The sequence below is a fragment of the Plectropomus leopardus genome, chromosome 10, assembly GCF_026936395.1.
Source record: "Plectropomus leopardus strain MGB_pleo_1.0 chromosome 10, ASM2693639v1, whole genome shotgun sequence".
Lineage (NCBI taxonomy): Eukaryota > Metazoa > Chordata > Actinopteri > Perciformes > Serranidae > Plectropomus > Plectropomus leopardus.
Genome location: NC_142185.1, coordinates 18,386,940 through 18,408,406, shown reverse-complemented (window position 1 = coordinate 18,408,406; position 21,467 = coordinate 18,386,940). Strand labels below are relative to the sequence as shown.

The window sequence follows — 21,467 nt, the reverse complement described above, 5'->3', positions numbered from 1 at the left end:
CAAAATTACTTCATAAGTTTTATCGCAAATTTAAAAAGGAAACACACTATACTTTATCAGAAATTATTGCAAATTTAATGTGCCATTGTCCTGTAATTGCCATTTGAGGCCACAGAAGCATCTGTTCCGCAAATCTTAGTGTCACTTCATTGAATCGTTGCATTGCCCAAGGCTTTTTTTGCAGTAACTCTTACAATCAGGTTGTTCAGGCTTATGATTATCATAAAATGTCATCTTAATTTATTCGGCCCTGTGTTATAGAACACAAGCTAGCAGACCTGATTGTTTTTTCCTTAGTGGGTCTTTATTTCTGTCTCCCGTGGTGGATATGGCAGTAATGTTCTATTACAGTATGTGATCACAGCTAATAAAGCTCACAATACTGAAAACATGGCAACAATTGCATTAAATGTACATATTAAAATAGAGCTGATGGCACTGTGCCCCAATTTGTTTTTATAGATATTTTTAACTCTGTAATATAAACTGCAACTGTAGCATACACTTAAACTCATTGAGAATCATTAAATGTCTTATTAGCTGTGCAAAAATAACTATATAAAATATATTGCTTTTACAATTAACCAAGCCATTGGCACTGTAAATAAATTAAACTAGACAGCAACAACAAGCAGATACAGAAAGGATTTCAATTCAATGTTAATGGTGATTCTATATAATGTACAAACACATTGAACAAATGCTTTTTAAGAACCTTTAACACCATTTAAACAACATTGTGCATAAAACTCAAAATACGCAAGTCTGAACTTGTCAATACACTTAACATAGATCTTCACTGAAAAGAAAGAAAATACATATTTATATAATATACACAAGAGGATCTATAACATCCTTCGTAAAACACAGGAATGCCCGTCCTTTTAGACTTTCTTCCACCTTCACTGAGGACTTTCTCTTATTTCTCCTCTCTCAGCACCATGGACGTGATGAACACAGGTCGAACCTCATGTCACTCACTCCGAACTGTTCTGTAATAACATTAAGCTGTAACTGAATATGTTGTTTAAGCACTTGAGCGGCCTAAGTGTGTATAAAGTGCTCGCTGTCACTGTTGCGTTGATGAGAACTGTACAGTGCATGTCTAAATACTTCCTTCAGTGCAATGTCTCCAGCTTGGCTGAATGACGGCGGACATGTTGTCATGTAACAGAAGCTGATAGCCACAAGCGACAGGTGGGGAGAGAAATCTGGAGCATTCAGTACACTGCCTGCCGTCTGTGTTCACACAGGGAAACAAACAGCTTGCAAACTAAGCTTCTCACAAGGCTTAAAAGTGAGACTATTCGGTTTGGGGTCGGTTAAAGAAATTAAAACTCCTTACTTTAGATTTTTGCTAGTGTGCGTTATGGACTGTACGAGAGATAAAACAAACATCTCTACACATTCGACTCTATAAATGATCGCTTTGGTTTCATTGAAGCTACGTGAATGGCAGGATTATCTCGGGCAAGGCCAGGCTGCTTCGGCTTACTGTCCATGAACGTGTGCGGCATCGCCAGCGCTGGCTTGGACTCTTTGTAACAGTTGGCGGCTTGGCAGAACTTCTCCGTGAATTCCTTGGCATGCATGCCATTTTGTAAGCTACTCATTGCCATAGCACCCTGAGGTGGTGGAGGTTTGTGCTGCTCCTGGTAAGTGCTCACCGTTTTGGCGTAAGGCAGCTCACAGTCGACGGGCAACAGGCCCATCGCTGACATGTTGTGACACACAAGACTGTCAGATGAGTGGTTGAGCCAGCTGCGGCCGGCAGCCTGCAGGCTCGGGTGACTTTGCAAGCCGTGGTGCTGCTGCTGCTGTTGAATCTGCTGCTGCTGAAAGCGTGCCGTCTTGTCAGTGATGCCCATGAAGGGTCTGGGTTTGTACTCTGTCACAGAACTGGCCTGTTGGCTGTGCTTTGTTTTGTCAGAGATCTTGGTGCGGACGTCCGGTCCCAGCTTGCCGCTATCTGACAGACTGCTGCTGGACGCCAGGCTGCTGGTGGAGCTGGACACACGCATGCTGCTGCTGCTTCCTCCCTGTGATCCTGTCGCACCACACATCCCCTCTTTTCCGGGGTCAGTGTGGTTCCCCTGGGGCACGGGACCAGAGCAGGCCAACCCGTCCAGGGAGGATGCAGAGTGGGCAGACAACCTGTCTTGTCCGAGTCCCTTGGAGCTGCTGCAGGACGGGTAGGACGCCTGGGAGGAATGGAGGCTCTCGTTTTCACAACTGTGACCCATGGAGGTGGAGGCAGCCGCCAGTGACATGCGGTTCCCGTACACGGGCTCATCCGCTGGGGGCGGCAGAGGGCTGATGTCGATGCCTGGGCCTGGTTTCAACACACTGGACATGTGTCGGCTCGGTAAGGGACTCGAGGGAGCATACTGAGATTTGGCCCCTGACACACGGCCCCCGACAGCCCCTCCTCCAACCTGCATGGCGCTCATATGCTGGTTGGTTTTGACTATCTGGGCCTGCTTGGTGGGCTGCAGGACAAGACCCTGCTGAGCCAGCGCCTCCCGGTGCTCTCGAGGGTACCGGGGCGGGGGAAGTCTGCTGGGGCCCGGGGGGGAATTGGGGCTCTGACTCTGATGTCCCAAACTGTTGCTGACAGGCTCAGAGGGTAAGACTCTGTTGTAGGGATAACTGTTTTGTGACCAGCAGGCTTCAGTTGTCCGGTTGTGCAGCGAGGACTCCTCCTCTTCTTCTTCCTCCTCCTCCTCCTCTTCCAGGATGTCTCTTTGTCCCTCCACGCTCCTGGCAAGGCTGTGCTCTGAGGGATCCTCCTGTCCTTCGTCCTGCTCCTGGTCAGACCCGTGGCCTCCCGACGCCTGGCTAGAAGCAGCGGCAGCCCCGGCAAGGCCTCCTTTAGTTTGAGTGCGCTGCATCTGTTTACACTCCTCTTCTACTCGAGCCAGCAAACGACGGATTTCCCGGTTATTGGGGCACAGCTTGGCTGCTTCGTGCAGGTCAGCCAGGGCGGCAGTAAACTGCCTGTAGTTTGGAGAGCGTAAGGAGAAACATTGTTACCGGATCCAGAGCATATATTTCACCACGAATAACAACCACAGGAGCTGCTCTGGAGCTGCGCTCAATAGTTTACCTGCTGCTTCTTTTAGCTCTTGCGCGGGCATAGTAGGCCTCGTAGGATTTTGGTTTCAGCTCCAGTGCTTTTGTTGCAAACTCCTCAGCCATCCCAAAATCCTACAACAGGAACAGAATCAATAAATTACTCAACCAGTTGATATTTAAGTACATGTGGCTGAGTTTCAATTACAGAAATAAACGTTTTAAAATATACAGTAAACACGTTTCATCCTTGCAGCCTGTTAAGTCTTTCTTTGAGGACAAAACTGTATTTTAGTAGTAAATAAGTAATGGTTGAATTTGGCTCATGCTACTTTTCTCCAGCATTTATGCTCCCTGTTTAAGTGATAACACTGCACTCCAGGTGCTGTGGTAACACACAATCAATCTTGTGTCTCTGCACGCTATGTAATCACCTTAACAGCTGGCTCGCTACAAAAGTCCTCCTGCTAGACTTAATGACAAGACTAAGAACTGTGCAGACAAAGTTTTATGAAGAACTTTTTTTTTCAATAATCCAGAAATTTAAAGACAGAACGGCCGTCCTTGCTTCAGTCATATTTAATTTCCAGCCCATCTAAAATAGTTGTTTAATTCATCATTCTGTTAAAGGGATAGTTCAGATATTTTGAATTGAGATTGTACCATCACGAAGCTAAGCACTGAACTGCTGCGCGTGCACACTATATACAGGATATTTCACCACTTTACCCCGCCGGCAGACAACTCAATCCAACTAAGATTTGAAGCTGTTATATAGCTATCTCCAAAGCTCCTATGCTACTTTGAAAAAACGCTCTAATTTTACGTCTTGGAGCACAGGAGCATTTGGTCTACTGTTGCCTCGGTAGGTAGGCTTTGAAGAGAGCATAGCTTACGTTTACCTGCATGACAGCAAATAAAATATTCTAAACACAGTAAACACAATTTTTTTGGGTGGCTAAAATGTGTTTTGTTGCTTCCAGGTCAGATTCCTGCCTGCTTATCCGAACTGGGGCTGTGCTCTCTATATTTGCTGTAGGTAACACACTGAATATGGATACCGCATACAACCCCACTTCAAAGAATCAGAACTACCCCTTTATACATTGGGTGACAATTTGAATAGAAAATTGTTGGGCTCAGTTAAACTGGCTGTTTGAGCACACAGGCCGGCACATGCAGGAAGTGTTTCACAACAAGATTTGAGGAGATTGAGTCCATTGCCCACTGTGCTTGTAGCTTTCTCCCCACCTCCTCCCTGCTGCCATCTGAACACTAACAAGCTTCCCCTGCCCACACATGCTCAAATAATTTCACATGCCACAGTCCTAGCCATAGATTTATGTTTTTTCTGAATCATTTCAAAACAATTTGGAATGCTTGTCTGAAAAAAAGAAAATTCCTAACCAAAAACCCATTTAATGATGCCCCATTATGTTCATTACTCGGAGACAAATAAACCTCCAGTGAATGAAAACCTTATTTAAAGTCATTAAAGGATCAGTCTAAAAATACAGCACAGGCTGAGGAGCAAAAAAAAGTAGAGTGTCTCTTGAGAGGCTTACATTGGTTTTTCTGCGACAGCGGGAGAGATTGAGGTACAGAGAGACCCTCAGGTCCTTAAATGCCTTCAGGTCATCGCCAAAGCCTTCTCTAGGAAACTTCCTCAGGGCGTACTGGTACCTCTGGGCTGCCTCCTTCATCTTCCCTTTCTGGAGGACACGTGGAGGGCAAACAAGCGGTGAGGAAGAGGACAGGACCAAAAGGAGAAATGTGTGTGGGGGTGAGAAACAGGGCAGAGGTATTCACCAGATACTCCTGCAATAGCAATTCTCCTGCTCAAGTCTTCCCCCCTCATCAATCACACAAAACACACACATCTAACACCTGACAGGTTTGTCCTTTATGCCACAAACTCAATCTGTTAAATGTCACGCATCGATCATGGCTCCTTTGGTAAGTGGTGCAGAACATACACATCTATTTATTTCTGCATTTGCCTGAGCTACAAAAGGATGGTGAATACTTAATTGTTGTGCTTAGCTACATGCTATTGTTCAGTGCTTTTTTCACTTCCACATTTAAACATGATATCATCTGATAATTACTCTGGCTAAATTTTTGTGCTTTAGTACAGCTGGGCAGTTAAAGGAACATGAAACAGGCAGGAAAGTGCTCTTAACAGGTCACAGTACAATCCTTTTACACAGAGATCCAGCAATACTGCCGCAACCAAGACCCTTAATTAAGCCGTCATAATGTCGCCCCATTGTGTGATTTTATATAGTATGCCGGCGTTCAGGGAGAAAAGGAAGCATGACAGGCAAGACATTTAACACATCAGGATTGGTGGACATTATATGCATTTGGCAGCATTAACTAAACAATAAGAATTATTTACAGTCACTGTGATATAGCAATGTCTGTCAAAGCACTTATGATTATAATATAGCAGTAATTCTTATCCTCTAAGGATTTCCTACACCTTGTCGACTACATTTAAATGCATAAGAAATATTTCACTTTCTTTTTTGTTCTTATTCTGAAAAAGACAATATTTCTAATAAGATGTTTACATGGTTACGGAAGCCCTAAGCGGACGTGTTTTTTTTACAAGCCGTTTTCTCGATATAACAAGATATTATCTCGTTATCTCGAGAAAACGGAGTTTGTTTTCCTGAGATATTATCTCGTTATCTCGAGTTATAGTTTGTTTTCTCGAGATAACGACTTAATATTTAGGGAAAACAAAGTTCGTTTTCTCGAGATAACATGATAATATCTCAGGAAAACAAACTCCGTTTTCTCGAGATAACGAGATAATATCTTGTTATAACGAGAAAATATCTCGTTATATCGAGAAAACGGCTTGTAAAAAAAAACCACGTCTGCCTAGGGCTTCCGTACATGGTTAAGGAAAATCAATATTCCACTAAACCTCCTGTTACATGCAGCTGTGCATACTGTGATTAACTTGACCTATACTGTCACAAAACCTATTGTCAAAGTATAGCATGTTGAAATATGACATAGTATGCATGTCGAAGAAATACTTGTTAAAGTCAGAGTATAGCATGTCCACAAAAGTCATAGTAGAGCATGTTTAAGAGATTTTTGAAAAAGTCATAATTTGTTGAAAAATGTCATGGTATAGCATGCAAAAAAAAAAAAAAAAACACAGAGAAAGACTTGGTAAATTATGTAAACAAAGGTTATACTAAAGTATGTCAGAAAAAGTATTAAAAAAGTCATAGTATTGTATTCCAAAAATGTATTGGTATATCATGTTGAAAAAACTTATGCAAAACTCAGAATAGTATGTTGACAAGAGTGTAATTTTATTGACAAAGTCGCAGTATATTATGTCAAAAATAGTCTTAGTATTGCATGTTGAAAAATGTTCTTATATAGTATGTCAAGTATATCAAAAAACAGCCAAACTTCCTACCTTCAAGAGGCAGTGTAAAAGAGGCTTGTGTAATTTTTTTTTGCCAGTTCGACATTACCTTGTAAAGCAGGTTTCCCTCCTCCATCAGCTTCTGCAGGAGGATGATCAGGATATCAGGCTTGGAAGTAGCCATGGCCCAAGCAGCGTTCCCTGTGGGTGCAGAGGAGTGGGAGAAAAGAGTGTGTTATGTTGTTGTTGCTGGTGCCAACAGATGGTCGCTGTATTCTCTGGAAATTGGTACAAGGTAAAGTTACCTAAAGATTGTACCTGATCGATCGTAAGGTGATGTTCTGTGGCCTTAGTTTATTGAAGGCAGTTTAGAAAGAGTTAGGAGGGAAAGAGTGAAGAGAAAAAAGGTCATGCGACAGCAAGGGGAGTCACTTGTAGTGAAAGAAAAAAGGGTTACAGAGTATAGCGTGACACTATACAATTACATGTCACTCAGCTTTAATTTGCCATGTGTTTTCAGCAGAAAATGCATGCAGTGTTAACTGTAATGAAAGAAAATGTATGGGTTATGCCCATTACTATTTTTTTTCAAAGACAGCAGAGTGCACTGGAGATAAGCTGCAGACCCAGATAGCTCTATGAATGTCATTTAGGTGATAAGTCACATTCTTAAATTAGCCAAGCAGCACACAAGGGAGAAAAAGAATGACACACACACACTTACATACCGGTTTAAGTGAGCCTACACACACACACAAGCCGAGCAGTGAGTGAGGAGCAGGAATGGAAACAGGGTTTTTCCACAACATTCCACAAAATTAGTCTGATCGTATTCTTAGTACCACGAGATACTGAGCGAGACAGAAACAAGCTCGAGATGGAGGCTAAACAACATACTGTGAGTCTCTGTGTGTTTACTGAGACGTGAAAGAGCTCAGCAGACCACGGACGCTTTCTAGAGGCCACAGGAGTGACAGCTGACTAAGTGGTGACTTAACTGACAGCACCGAGAATCTGCACACACAGCTCCTTACGTGTGCATAAAAGAAACGCTCTACATTTCCAGGAGGTTTTATTACATCTGGTCATATATTTTTTTTTCTAAGCATTGTACTTACCCAGCTTGGCGCCTTTCTTCAGTAGAGTAACCACCACCGACGTGTTGCGACAGCCTATGGCCCGATCCAGAGGCCTCATCCCACTATAGTCCACATGCTCTATCACTGCTCCTCTCTCCACCAAATACTGGACCTACAGGACGACAGCGGCAACACTTAAAAACTCACTGTGTTGACAGTCACAAGCTAGCCTAACACGGAACAGTGTGTGTTCAATTTTGGCACAGGGACGCTCTCAGCTAAGGCTAATTGTGTGTTTTTGTGCACCAGTGTTGTGCATATTAAACTAATGTCACTTACAATCTCTGCATCTCCATAGAAGGCAGCAAGGTCCAGCGGAGTTCGTCCGTTTTTGTCCGTATGGTCAATGACCGCTCCTTTTTCCACCAAAAACTGCACTACATTCTTGTGTCCTTTTAAACATGCCCAGCTCAGGGGGGTCAGCCCCTCCTTGTCCATTGAAGTCAAAGATGCACCTTTGAGATAAACAATAGTCATTCAATAACACCCATATTAAATATTGATCTAATGAGTATTCACTGCCTGGTAATTTCTTGGTGACTGAGACTTAATGATAAGCGGCGGTGATGTTGTAGGAGCTCACCTTTAGAAAGCAGAAACTCGACGGTGCTCAGGTGACCCTCACAAGCGGCCACCATGAGGAGGGTCCGGCCCTGCTTGTCACTGATGTTAATGTCTGCACCATGTTGCAACAGCAGCTCTGCAATCTAGGAAACAGACAAGAGACCAGTCAGTGAACAAACATCTTTAAAGAAAAAAAAAATCACACACATCCAGGGGCATTATGTGTAAACAATGCATGTGCATAAAACCACGCCTACCCACACATAAACTGGAATTTATGAAGACAGTATGTTCATCAGATCAGTGTACTCACACTATCTGAAATAGCAGCAGGTGATATTATGAGGACATTGAAGTGAGAGATGGGTAACATTGTTTTTAGGCAGTTTTCCAATTTCACTGATTGTGTCATTATTTCTGCAGTCTACACAACATTCTTTAAAATGTCAATCAAAGGTGCATTTTATGAAATCAATTTTGATTAATTTAAGTGGTGGATTTCACAATTCTTACTATAAACATTTGAGCCATAATCTCCTGTTAACAGTAATTTATTTCATCCTAAATTGTGAAGCATTTCAAAGTCTGTTTCAACGTAAGTGCCATGGATGAATCATTAATCATCCTTCATTCAATCATCATCCTTCAACATTTAATAATGATGACTGAGATTTTATCAAGATGATGTTTTGCCAAACTGAGATAAAATAGCGGTATGCACGCCAAGAAAAGCCACAGCTGTTTGTAATGACAGCTGGTCTGGTACAGAACCTCGCTGACAGTGGAAGAAGTATTCAGGTCCTTTACTTAAGTACCAACCTGTAAAAATACTCTGTTACTAGTAAAAGTCCTGCATTAAAAATTTTACTTGAGTAAAACTATGTAAGTGTGATCATATTCAAGTATTAAAAGTAAATGTACTCAATGCAAAAAAAATCAGACCAATTTAATAATAAAAAAAAAATAATTGAAGGAAAAGCAGCAAGACCTTATATTTGAAATGTAGGATCCATGACATGTTTTTACATGAAAAATGCTTTAAAAGATTAGCAAAGTAGTTGCCCATTAATTATCTAGTCAACTGACTAATTATTGCATCTGCACTCATATTTTCAAATATGTGCGCAAGTAACATATGTAAGGTATTGTATTGTAAGGTAACTAGTAACTGAAGTTATCTTTCCCTCTAAATTTTGTACTTAAGTCCAGTACTTAAGTAAATGTACTTAGTTACATTTCACCACTGCCGATGTGACACAGTCTGTGAAATTTCACTTTCTTTGCCATTCCTCATTAACAGGTCAAATAACTGGTGGAGCAGACGCACGTTTCTACATGCAAACTGATATTTCAGGGGACTCCTATGTCCATTTAAGGCTGACTTTGGGTGTGGAAATGGGGCTGATGCACGTGCGCCCAGCTCTACAACTATCAAAAAATACAACACAGATACGTGTACACACGGCTTTATAAGTCTGACATAAAGAACGCGTATGCATATCTGCAGGTTTTAGTCGTGAATCTACAGTTTTATGCATCTGACCCCAAGTGCACAGAACTCCCACAATACTGTTCATTTAGCAGGGGCCATGACTCTGTCACAGGAAACAAATAGACCACAGACAGCTCTGAGGGCAGGACGTAAAACCTACACTATACAACATTAAAATGCCATACTCTGTTGGAGGATAGAGGGGAAGAAAATGCTGAGGTGTAATTGTAGTTTGAAGCAGTGTGGTTGCTGTGGATATAGAGGGAGAGTCTGTATGGCACAAAAGAGCCACTCAGTGTGTCTCACCTGCCAGTGCCCCTGTCTGACGGCGCAGAAAAGAGGAGACACCCCCCGCCGGTTGACCTGCTGCACCACTGCCCCCTGCTCCAACAGGAAGCCGCACACCTCCATCTTCCCTCGGCCTGCTGCTGCCGTCAAGGCTAAAGAGAGGACAAGGGAGGAGACGTTAGGTCTGACTTCTTTATTTAGCTCCATACAGAGGAACAAGTTAAGGTAAGAGTACAGTACAGTGTTGAGAATTCGAATTTTAACACATAACAACATAAAGCCAGAGAGGTCACCGTATAACAAGAAGATTAGTGAACACGATTACATGTACAGAACATAAAGTCTTGTGCTGTCCAGGAGCGCAAAATCCTGCACATCTTTAATAACCAACAAGTAAGTGCAAGTAAAAAGGCTCGGGAACAAATAGTGCTTGCAATCCCAGAATCCCTCCTATTCTTCAAAGACGAGTGGAGAAAAGCAGGCTAATGTTTGGTGCTAATTGAGTTTAAAAACAGACAATTATGCTATGCTTATTAAACTCATTAAATTCCTGCCGCCAGCTCCCCAGGCCTTGTTCAGAAAGATGAGAATCCAGTTATTTTATGCATCAACAGACAAACATTAGACAACAAAGTCAAACAACTCTGTTAAGCACCCATTCTTGTTGATATTTTGTATCTTTTTTCAGAACACGCTTAACTGGAATTAACTGCGTCAAATGAAACAAAGACATAAATTGTGCTTGTATTTGGGTCTGTGAAGAAAACAATGACAGATTCTTGAAATTTTCAATGCTTACAGTTCCGTTGCTGACGTATGGCAGCAGATGGGCCAGTCTTAAATGAGCGCTGCTTATCACAACAGAGTGAGATCCACCGTAAGAATGGGAACAGCTCTGCTCTCACAGTCACCTCGGAGAGATTTAAGGAGCCGCTGAGCCTCCTTATCTGACTGACATCATCCATCTGGATGAACAGTCATCAGAGCCAAACAACCACCGCCCTCCATCTGCTCAAAATATGGATATCATCACACACAGCACAGTGGAGAACAATGACTGCCAGCATCTAAACTTAGGCTCTGTTAGGCTCCAGGGAGCAACATTAACAGCACCTGTGATCATGCTGAATTACAACCGAACAAACTATCAACAGCTGTACAGTTTGTTGATGTCTGAAAGGGACACCTGGTTTAACATAACTCACATTATTTTTCGAAGTTCACCATGCTCAGTGCCATTCCCATATCTTCATGTTAAAAGAATACTTCAACCCCCAAATGTATATCAGTTACTCCCCCCGTTTTGTTTCTGTTCAATTTCTGACAATAACCACTTTTCTTGCATCCATTCTGAATGAAGAAGCCAAAATTGAAAAAAAGAGTCTTGATGAAGTAGCAAAACTATGTCGAAAACAACTTGTGCAGTATAATCCGTCTCATTTATACAGTCTTATTTGTTCAGTACTTCCCAAACACATACATTATCAATAAAAACACCTTACTATGTAAAACACTTAAGTACAAACAGTATAAACAATCAGAATAAACACTCATTTATACTCTCTTTACATACAAAATATATACACCCATTTCAAACGTCGTAAATGTCACTCTCCTCATACTTCCATGCGTCCTTTATGTTGCCACAGATACAGCCACTAGATGGCACTAAAGGGCGGAGTCAGAAGAGTTGTAGTAATGTACTTTTTACGAGGTGGACAGCTGTGGTCTGTGAGGCCAATAAATACATCATAACATGTGGATAGAGAATTCTTTTTACCATCTTTTCAATTCGTCCTGCTCCACCATCCCCTACAGTTTTATCTCGCTTAACTACTACTGCCACCACAATCTGGTAGTACTGCTCCATTTCATCTATATCCGTAAGCGTTAAGAAAACATTTACAAATGGCGATAAAAAGAATCGAGAGAAATCTCCATCCGCGTCCACACACTTATCTAACGATGAGCATGAATTAGCCCTAACACATTGGTTAGCAGTGCACCTTACAAGTTAATATGCAAGTGTTTGGGAAGTACTGAGTCTACAACTGGATAAATGAGACTTGGATTATACTGCACAAACTGTGTGAGAGATTAAAGCATGTTTTGATGTAGTTTTTCTGTTTTGCTAAACAAGAACTTTCTGAGTCTTTGGATTCTCATTTCACCATGGAAACATGCAAGAAAAACAGAGTTTTCTTCGCAAATCCAACATAACACAGGGTAAGTAAGTGATATACAAACGCTGTTTTGGGGCATAATGTTTTCCTTTAAGTCAACAGTAAATGCTTTTCTGACTTCATTATCAATAAAGTCTTATTTTATCTTATGTTTTGTAAGCTATTCATCAGCCTGACTCAACCCTGCTCTGCTTACTGCTGTAGCCCACCTACATAGCTGCCTTGATAGTGTCCTCCGGAGGAGACTCTGAATCACTGTCTGATAACACAGATTTACAAAGTAAACACACAATAATGTCCTTATCCACCAACACTTCACCACCAGGCTGGAGAAACCCAGGACACACCAACAACTACAACTAGGAGGTTGTGACCTGGCATTTAAACCAAAGCTTTGCAGATAAACAACCTGGAGGCTTTTGACCAACGCTGATAAAAGACTCTAAATAATCATTTCCAAACAGAGTTTGGGATTTTTCCATTTTTCTTGCTAATGTCATGGATTACATTTTCCCCAAGGGTAGAATTAATAAATAAATCAATTACGTATAATTCAATGATGGGTAAAATGCCTATTACAAAAGGTTGCAAGCAACTTGTAAAAGGCAACACTGAGACATTGATGTTATCTGCAAAATGGCAAGATTGCTTTGCCTGAAGACTTAGGCGATGCAAATACATTTTTAAAAAATGCATTTATGCTTAACACAAAGGCATACTTTGCCTTGGTTTCACCTTTTTTAACAAATTTTAAATTCTATTATCTGATATTTTTTTATTGTAATTGCTCTGCATTAAAGGGAAGAAACTAGAGGCAAGAAAGGAGCCAAATTTCCTGAAGCTCATAATATTATTTTTTTTTAATTCAGAAGCATTTATTTATCCATGTATATAATTCACCTTCCTGTTGATGCACGATCATCTGGATGAATAATCTTTTCTACAAAATGCTGATAAATAAAGCTCGTCAAAAATTTCTCCTCATGTGAAAACAATCCACAGTGTTGGTTTCAGTGCTCACAGTAAAAATGCAGGTGTTTGTCACTTGATGCGAGAATAAAGAGCATTTTCTTTCCCCAGGCACCTGAGCAAACCCACAAATAGCTGCCTGGGTTAGCTCATGCTGTGCTGTTATTATACTGTAGGAAGACTTGCACTCTTTGTGCATATGAAAGAAAAGAACAGCAAAGCAGTGCACAGAGGAATAAAGACCTAATGTGCATTTCATACTGCTCATATTCAGAATTTGTCCTCTGTATTTAAGCCATTCTAACTACAGTATTAAGAGCGTTGGGCAGCTATTCTCCTGTACCTTGAGAGCCCTGAGTCTAGCAAACTTGAAATCTAAATCAGCATAAACACACAAACTCAACACAGAAAAGCCCTGACCACCAAATAGATGATGTCAAATTGCTTTTGAATTCTGCCTCAGATAAAAGAAATCTGTTATTTAAATGGAATATTGCCATGACAACAACTGACAAGATTAATATACACACATGAACCCACTGGCTACTGCAGTCGTCATAAGATGTTATATATTTATATACACATTTCTATAATGTCCAACACAATGCCAGAGGATGGTCTATAGTAATCAGTACACACAACAGGGTAGAAACAACAAAATGTATCACAAAATGATACATATCAAAGGCTTACACTTGTGCAACACAAGAATTTGCTGGGCTTTGCCTTGAGCCTGCTGCTGTGTGTTGACAACAACATGAGTGATTCTGTGCAGTTAATGTACCTTTCTTTGCATAACCGGGGAGAGTTTTGCATCCTAAGAGGGGATTTTAAACGATGGAGCTTGCACAGATGTGCAATTCAATCTGCCTCTTTTTAAACACACGAGACAGTGGGCCTATTTGCATAGAGATGTAATATTCCATTGAATTTTAAATATGAAATGCATCTTCACAGAGACAGGTTGTTATCTGAGAATTGTTTCAGAGGCGACGATGAATGCCCGGTTTTAGAGGGGATACTGCAGGAACTTTGTCGTGTTTTGGCATTCAGAGCGCCGGCTGCTACCAGGTTGGATTATTAAATCGGCACGCTGAATGGTAGAAAAGGGATTTGAGGTGAAACAAAGATTTAATATGTCGCCCAGTGCTAATCATTTCTGGTGTTTGCGTCCAGCCAGCATGAGCGGAGTCATTTTTACTGTCTTTAGTGAACTCCTCTCTGTTATACACCACTAAATATTCATTTCGTGTCTGCAGAAAAAAGCTGCCCCCCCCTCCCCAAAAAACAACCAAGTGAACAAAACAAAATCCAAAAACCATTATGGTCGCAATTGTGTTTACTTTTGTATTTTCCCTGAATGCAGATGAGCCTGGATCTCATTTTAAATTTAAATAAGTGTCACGTGGGTGCAAAAATAATTGAATATATGGTCATATCAAGGGTTTGGAAGTCACTTTGTTGCAGGTTAGTGGTGCCATGGCTTAGCACTCATCTATTGCTACCTGTGACCTCATATTTCATTACTTCAGAAATCACACCAAGAGGTGCTGGCTGTGATTTTACACCCAGTTTGCAAATAGTGCTGAGAGGTAAATACCGCAGGAGCTTCAGGTGGCTCTAAAAGAGTTTGATTACTATTATTCACAGCAATAGTCATATCCAGGTTACACATCGGGCTTAGCAATACAACTCAAAGCTTTGGGTATTATGTTTTCACTAACGAGAAGGCAGCTGTTCCACTTGTAACAGATTCCAGTCATATCAGTGGAAACAGAGCAGCGGCTTTACAAAGGAATATTTCAGAGGGACAACTCTTTGTCCCAGGACTGTAATAGGGTCCTGCAGTCATTGAGCAGGGCACGAGCACCAGTTAACCACATTGTGGACAGCCTCACTACTAAATAGGCTGACCTACAATCCTGTAGCACCAAACTTTTCGTGCTAAAATCTTGCTATCTTACAACTGAGACAGTCACAAAGAGACTATTATTAAAATTCTCCCTTTTTCCAACATCTATTCTAGTTTGATTGTGCAAAAAAAGCATCAAACACTGTTGTCAAACAAGAGGGGGTGCGATTTGAACATTTATAGCACCGGATCACTTAAGTCTCAGAGCAAAAGCTCACACTGGAGATGAGAGACAAACGTTTCAAAGGTGTCCAACATTTCATAACATTCACAAGAAAAAATGCAGCTCTAACACAGCACGGGTCTGAAACTCATCATGTTTCTGAAATATTTTTAGTACTTAAGCCGGGAACCAGAAAACAAAGCAGGTGTGCAAATAAATATTGTTATGACCACTTCATGCCTGGATCTTTCCAAAGGGTGTTATTTCTGTTATGGTTGGGCAATGTACTGATATTACATTGATATTGTGATATAAGGCTAGACATCTTCATAGATTTTGGATATCGTAATCTAGTATGAAGTGCTGTCTTTTCCTGGTTTTAAGGGCTGCATTAGAAAGGGTTCCCACATATTTTCAAGGATAAAATTTCAAAACTTTTCAATGACCCATAATAAAATTTATTTTTTGGAAAAGCGTGTGCTTAACTGTGTCTGTGGCACTAACCAGCCTGGTTACAGTACTTCTCTACACAAACACAGAGGAGCTTCCCATAACAAACGCCTCCACACTATGTCACATATATACCTAACGGGTCTTAAAACTGAAGGCGTGGCCGGTATTAGTCATGGAAAATGGGAACCATGCACTTTTCCATTTGTATCAAGCAGCAAATGAGTTGAGTTAATTTGTCTCACTTGACATTGCACATACTTCAATGCAACTATTACACAACATTATGTATATGCTGGAACAATACATCATGCACACTGCTAAGCCAACACATATCAGAGCTATGTTATGCCAACAGCTAACTTGTACAAAATAAATCTGACATTAATTTCTCCCCTGATTACTGTAACAGTACATTTTATTACACACAACAAAATTCTGTGAGTTTTACCAAAGCGTTTGATGATTTTTATTAATTCCATGACTATTCCAGGCCTCGAAAATGACAATGTGAAATCTAATCTATTACTTTTCCAGGTTTTCCATGACCCTGGGAACCCTGATTACTGTAAAGTAATGTAATTTACCAGACTGTTCTAACTGTCCTATTATTTGTCTTTACCTCCTTAGTTTTTACATCCACATTACTGATTATCAAAAATCTCATCATGTAAATATTTTGTCAAAGCTCAATTAGTCCACCCTACAATACAGTTGCAATATCACTATTGAGATATTTTGATAAAATATTGTAATATTTAATTTTCTGCACATCACGCAGCCCTAATTTCTGTCAAACTAAACATTGTTCTCTGCTACTTTGTCCTGCTTTCATTTATACTTGACAGCTACTTGCTGCTTTTAGATTTCATACTGCTCCCTGCTGCTCCACATGTCTGTCTGTACCATTTCCTCAATCAATCTCAATCAATCTCAAATGGCTTTGAGCAGGCCATCAACAACAGCCACTGTCCACAACATCTACTCCTGATTGGCGAACTCTGTCTCTCACTTTCTGTCATCACTCAACTTTAATCAGGCAGAGGCACAAACTTTCTAGCAGTTCCAACAACTTTCTCAGGAAAAAAAGGTTCAGCTGATACCTACAGCTAAATACATACATAAAGATTTGAGTGTGCTTTCATACCTAACCTGTTTGCTTTAGTTAAAATAAGCACCGGCCTGTTTGCCCTGTTAGTACTGTTTATCTGGGCTGGTGTGAAAGTTGTCAGTTGAACCCTGGTGTGGACCAAACAACAGGACTGAGACTGCTTGAAAAGGTGGGTCTCAGTCGGCTTCAAATTGCACTCCACTGGGGTTTGTTTGTGGTGTGAAAGCAAAATGAACCGACCACATAATTTTATAATAGCAGATCTGAGATTTTAGCATGATTTCGAAAGCTCAACTGCTAATGAATCCATCACCTGGTCATGAAATCTGTCAGCAATCTTATAATTGATCTGTATAAGGTCATGTGCATAACCTATTCATGGAAATCACTGGTAACCATGGTAACACATATGCACATCAGCACAAATATTTTCATCAAAAAGCTCTTAAAACTGATGCGCTTGTAACTGTGTGCTGTCAGTTCATTAAGTGCATTAGAAAGTGCGTGACAGTGATCGCACAGTAATAAGCTGCAAAACGTTATTGTATAAGACACCTTCTTTCCTTTCCTGTCTCTAGCTGTTAGTCATTTATTCACACCATGCAGACACTTTGCAGTCTAATTATACTAATAATATTTACAATCAGTTGTTTCTTCATGATATCTTTTTGATATAAAAGAACATAAATATGCACATCAGAAACAATAAAGTGCTGCAGTCAGTCCAAAATTTGATTTCCCCATATGGGTCCTGATGATGTCAGTATAATTTCATGTTTACGCCTGTTGTTTTTTTTTGTAAGTCACATTTGTGTGAACATGTCCTGGACCGGAAATAAACTGCATCAGAATATAATTTTTCTCCATAGACTGCACTAATAATGGATGTAGCTACCGCGACATATTGATTTGTGCATTCCCGTTTTCAGTCAAGCGACCCTGCCCTTAAATATGGGTAACTTTTGGCCTTAATACAACTTGTTGCCATAATTTCGTCATACTGTTATGGACAACAAGAAGCATGGTTGGGAGCAAAATTGCTACCGGTTACTGCTGTAAAACTGTGCAAACTAAAGAAATGAAAGATTGTTTTGGTTGTTTTGTTTTTACTTTTACTACATTTACTTTGTTGTTATTATTGCTATATGAGGTAATATACATTGTGATTTAATTGTTGTTGTTAGAATTGGTATATTCTTGAAATCAATAACAACATAATTTTATATTTTTCAGTATTTTGTCATATCATCAAGATAATCATCATTGCAATAATACACTGAAATATTGAGATATTATTTTAGGGCCATAACACCCTCCCCTAGTGGATTATAAGAGATACATAAATTTACAACATTAACCCTGGTATATCTAAATGTGGCCAGCAATGTGCACAACAGATGGTGGAGTAACTTCAAAATGTCCAAAATGATGGCATTATCATAACATGGAGCACCACTGGGATACTGCAGTTGAGATCCAGCAGCATGCTGGAAAATCATTGTTCAGAGGAAATGCTGTGTTGACCAAACTCTAAGTAGAAACCCACATGAGCTACAATAAGTAATGCTTTTACCAGAAGGTACAGCACAGGAAAACTTGGACTAGCCATGAAAAATGCACCTCTACATCAAACAGAGTGCATTACTGTGCAGAAGAGAGATACAAGACCTTCCACTGCAGCATGCAATCAGAGCAGCGAGGGCCAGAATGCTAAAACAGCAGGTGATGATACGAGGGGGCCACGAAATGCAAAAAGATGGATGAAAACATACCTGTCTCTCCCCACAGAGTGTCGTGGCTATCAATTTGCACAGCATGCTCATTATTCAACGCCAGCAAGCCTCTCACAACCTGCCAAAAAAGAAACTTAGATTAATGGCATACTGTTTCAGCATAAGATATCAAATAAACCTTCAAGAGGTTATACAACATGCTAATTTCAGCAGAATAGCAACAAATGGGATTCTGCTGCCTGAGAAAATTCTTATAAATTAATCACAGCAGACTAGAGAAGCGCTTGTCCCTGAACCGCTGTATGAGGTTATGTGAGTTGAGTCCAATCTGATTAATACTTTGACTTTAACGGGGTCTCCTTCTACATGTGGGCTGACAGCTTAGCTTGGCCCACTTCTGTTATTCTGAGCCGGGCCTCAGGATCCCATTCCAGCTAATGAGGAAGCCAAAATAAACCTTGAGCCTGCATCGCACCTGGGCAGCCAAAGGCACTGCACTGTGATCAATCCCTGAATCTTGCTTTCAGACATACAAGGTCGAATAACACTTCGAACCTTAAGTCATGATCACTGAGAAGATGTGCTCAGATTTTATATCGACTTATGTCTCCTTTCTGAAATTCTTTGTCAAAGGTTGAGAAAAAACACAAAATAAACAATTAGCGTTTTGCTGCTGTAAGACGCATTTTTGCACTTTTCAAGTTGATGTTATGCCTTCACTGAGAGGTCATAAAAACCTCACCTCAGCTTCTTTTGCCATATTCTCTGGTTCAATAATTTGTCTTCATTTTTCAGGGGGGGCTGGTGAAAGTTGATAGTATGTAAAATAAAATATGTGTACGAGTGTCTAACCTGTGTGTGTCCCATGCTGGAGGCCGCTATCAAAGCCTGCTGCAGAGCTTTGTTCTTCAGAGCGCAGTCCTGCTGCTGCCCCTCAGCACTCCATTCCAGCTCCAGCAGGTACTGAATAATCTCCGGGTGTCCTCGGAGAGCAGCGTGGACCAGCGCACACTGGCCACTCTTATCTACATGATCGACCTGGTGAAAATGCAACATGATTAGCTTTGTTGCAAAGAAACACAAGAAAACATGCCTAAAGACTGTTAAATTTGTATAGACACAGTTCAATAATTCTAACTCATGTTTATTTATTAAGCTACAGGGTTGAAAATGCACGCTCCTCACCTTGCTCCCCCTCTTGCAGAGTAGCATGACTAGTCCCAAGTGTCCTGCAGCGGCTGAGAAGCAGAGGGGGTTCATGCCATTTTCAGACACCACATCGACGCTGGCCCCAAACTCGAGCAGCAGGGAGGCAATTTCCTGGTGACCAAGGTGGCACTGGACGCAAAGCACCGGTGCGTTGTTCAGGACCTCTGTGCGGTAATTCACGTTTGCCCCACCCAGCATCAGGAGACGACTCACCTGTTGAACAAATTCAAACACAGGCAGCTGATGTTAGAACAATGTAATCAAAGTGTTACCATCTGTGCATCTGTATTAACTGGTAACATTTTATTGCATTCACTGTCTTTGTGTAAAACACAATTAAAAATGTATTTTCATGTTTCCTTTTAATTTAGTTAAATATGAATGTAACTGCCAAAATAAGGAAAAAGAAGGCTGATGTCATTATGGTCCCATGCTGTGATTTCAAGGTAAAACAAGCACGAATATGCAATAACTGGGACAATGTCTGGACATGCATCCACGAGTTGCTCTTTTCTGCTAATCAGCATGAACAGTAACTTTCACTTTCACGTTGTGCTACATCCCTGCTAACTGACGTATATGGAAGGTGATTGCATTGGTTATTCCAGTCTGTCGTAAGAGCAGGACAGAGAAGTATCAAGCGCTGTATTTTTTGATGATGATGATTGATGATGATGGTTGATGACGGATAATTTTCGTTTTGCCCGTCTGCAGTTGCATCATTCAATTCAGTTTTTTTACAGGCTGCCTCTGCAGGGTGCACGCTTAGCAGCACGACAGCTCGACAAAAGTGGAGGCTGGTTGTTCATTTAGGGAGTGACTGATTTTGTATGCACAGGAGCTTTCTATGAGCAAGGCACGCATTTTAAACACCATTACAGGACACAGTCGATCATGTTCATTTAATTGTAGGAAGCCAAAATCGTAATTGTGATTAATATTTGATTAATTGTACGCCCTGGTGGATGTAATGGCTCAGTGGGTAAAGGTAAATAATAGAATAGCTAGAAGTTCAGAAAATGAAATCACTTTAATGCAGTCTTTACAACCAGGACAAGATAACACAACTGTAACACTCCTGGACAATATCACAACATCGAAAATCTAGTACAATATCTAGTCTCTTATCATGATATCAATTTAATATCGATATATTCTCCCAGTCTCATCTGTGTTGGGCTTACCCCTTTTCATTCATTATTCCTCCTCAAATATCCTTGAAAAACCTTCAAAGGTAGACACAACTCTACACTGTTTAATGATATCACACAAAGGCATTACAGATATCTGCTTAAAAAATGGGATCTTGATGAGAAGGTAAGATAAAGAAAATGGTATAAGTTTGTTATAATTGAGGTGCAACAAGATGAAGGGATTGAACGCTTTTCTAAGGCCATACATTTTTCCAATTTATGACTTCCAAGGATTTGTGAACACCATAAATGACTAATTTGAACAGCAGCAGAATCTGGATTTCAGACTCAAAGATAAATTTGATTTCCCCTTGTAGCTAATTTCAGGGCAAAAGCTCTTATTGCTTCAGCTTCAGGGATTTTTCTCCAAGCAAAGGTCAGACACCAAATGAAGTGGTCACATTCTACTGAATGCAATTATTAAGTGTGTTATTCTCCTCCGTGATGAGGAAATCAATAATAAATGCTTAGTCAAACAGAACTGCAGAGCCAAATGAATATCCGACAACAGGAAATGAAATGGTGTGTTTTTTGTTGGATCCAATGCGGAATGAATTAACAGCGATTCTCTGTTTTTCCTTGTAGGACAGAA

The 21,467-nt window shown here is 40.6% G+C and overlaps 1 protein-coding gene across 3 annotated transcripts in view; it reads right to left on the bottom strand.

Annotated features, from left to right (window-relative positions):
• Window positions 1–282: 282 nt before the first annotated feature.
• LOC121948714 (protein TANC1) overlaps window positions 283–21,467 on the bottom strand; it is a 127,375-nt gene continuing 106,190 nt past the window's right edge. For 2 of the 3 annotated variants that reach the window (XM_088083200.1, XM_088083201.1), the window contains 12 exons: window positions 19,659–19,895; window positions 19,326–19,511; window positions 18,513–18,591; window positions 9,971–10,104; window positions 8,192–8,315; window positions 7,888–8,063; window positions 7,588–7,720; window positions 6,788–6,817; window positions 6,579–6,670; window positions 4,638–4,784; window positions 3,107–3,207; window positions 283–2,997 (listed from right to left, as the gene is read on the bottom strand). In XM_088083200.1, the coding sequence (XP_087939326.1) occupies window positions 1,401–2,997; window positions 3,107–3,207; window positions 4,638–4,784; window positions 6,579–6,670; window positions 6,788–6,817; window positions 7,588–7,720; window positions 7,888–8,063; window positions 8,192–8,315; window positions 9,971–10,104; window positions 18,513–18,591; window positions 19,326–19,511; window positions 19,659–19,895 (3,036 nt within the window). In that variant the 3' untranslated portion in view covers window positions 283–1,400. The remainder of the gene's footprint in view (window positions 2,998–3,106; window positions 3,208–4,637; window positions 4,785–6,578; window positions 6,671–6,787; window positions 6,818–7,587; window positions 7,721–7,887; window positions 8,064–8,191; window positions 8,316–9,970; window positions 10,105–18,512; window positions 18,592–19,325; window positions 19,512–19,658; window positions 19,896–21,467) is intronic. The other variant, XM_042494126.2, reaches the window with a different exon arrangement.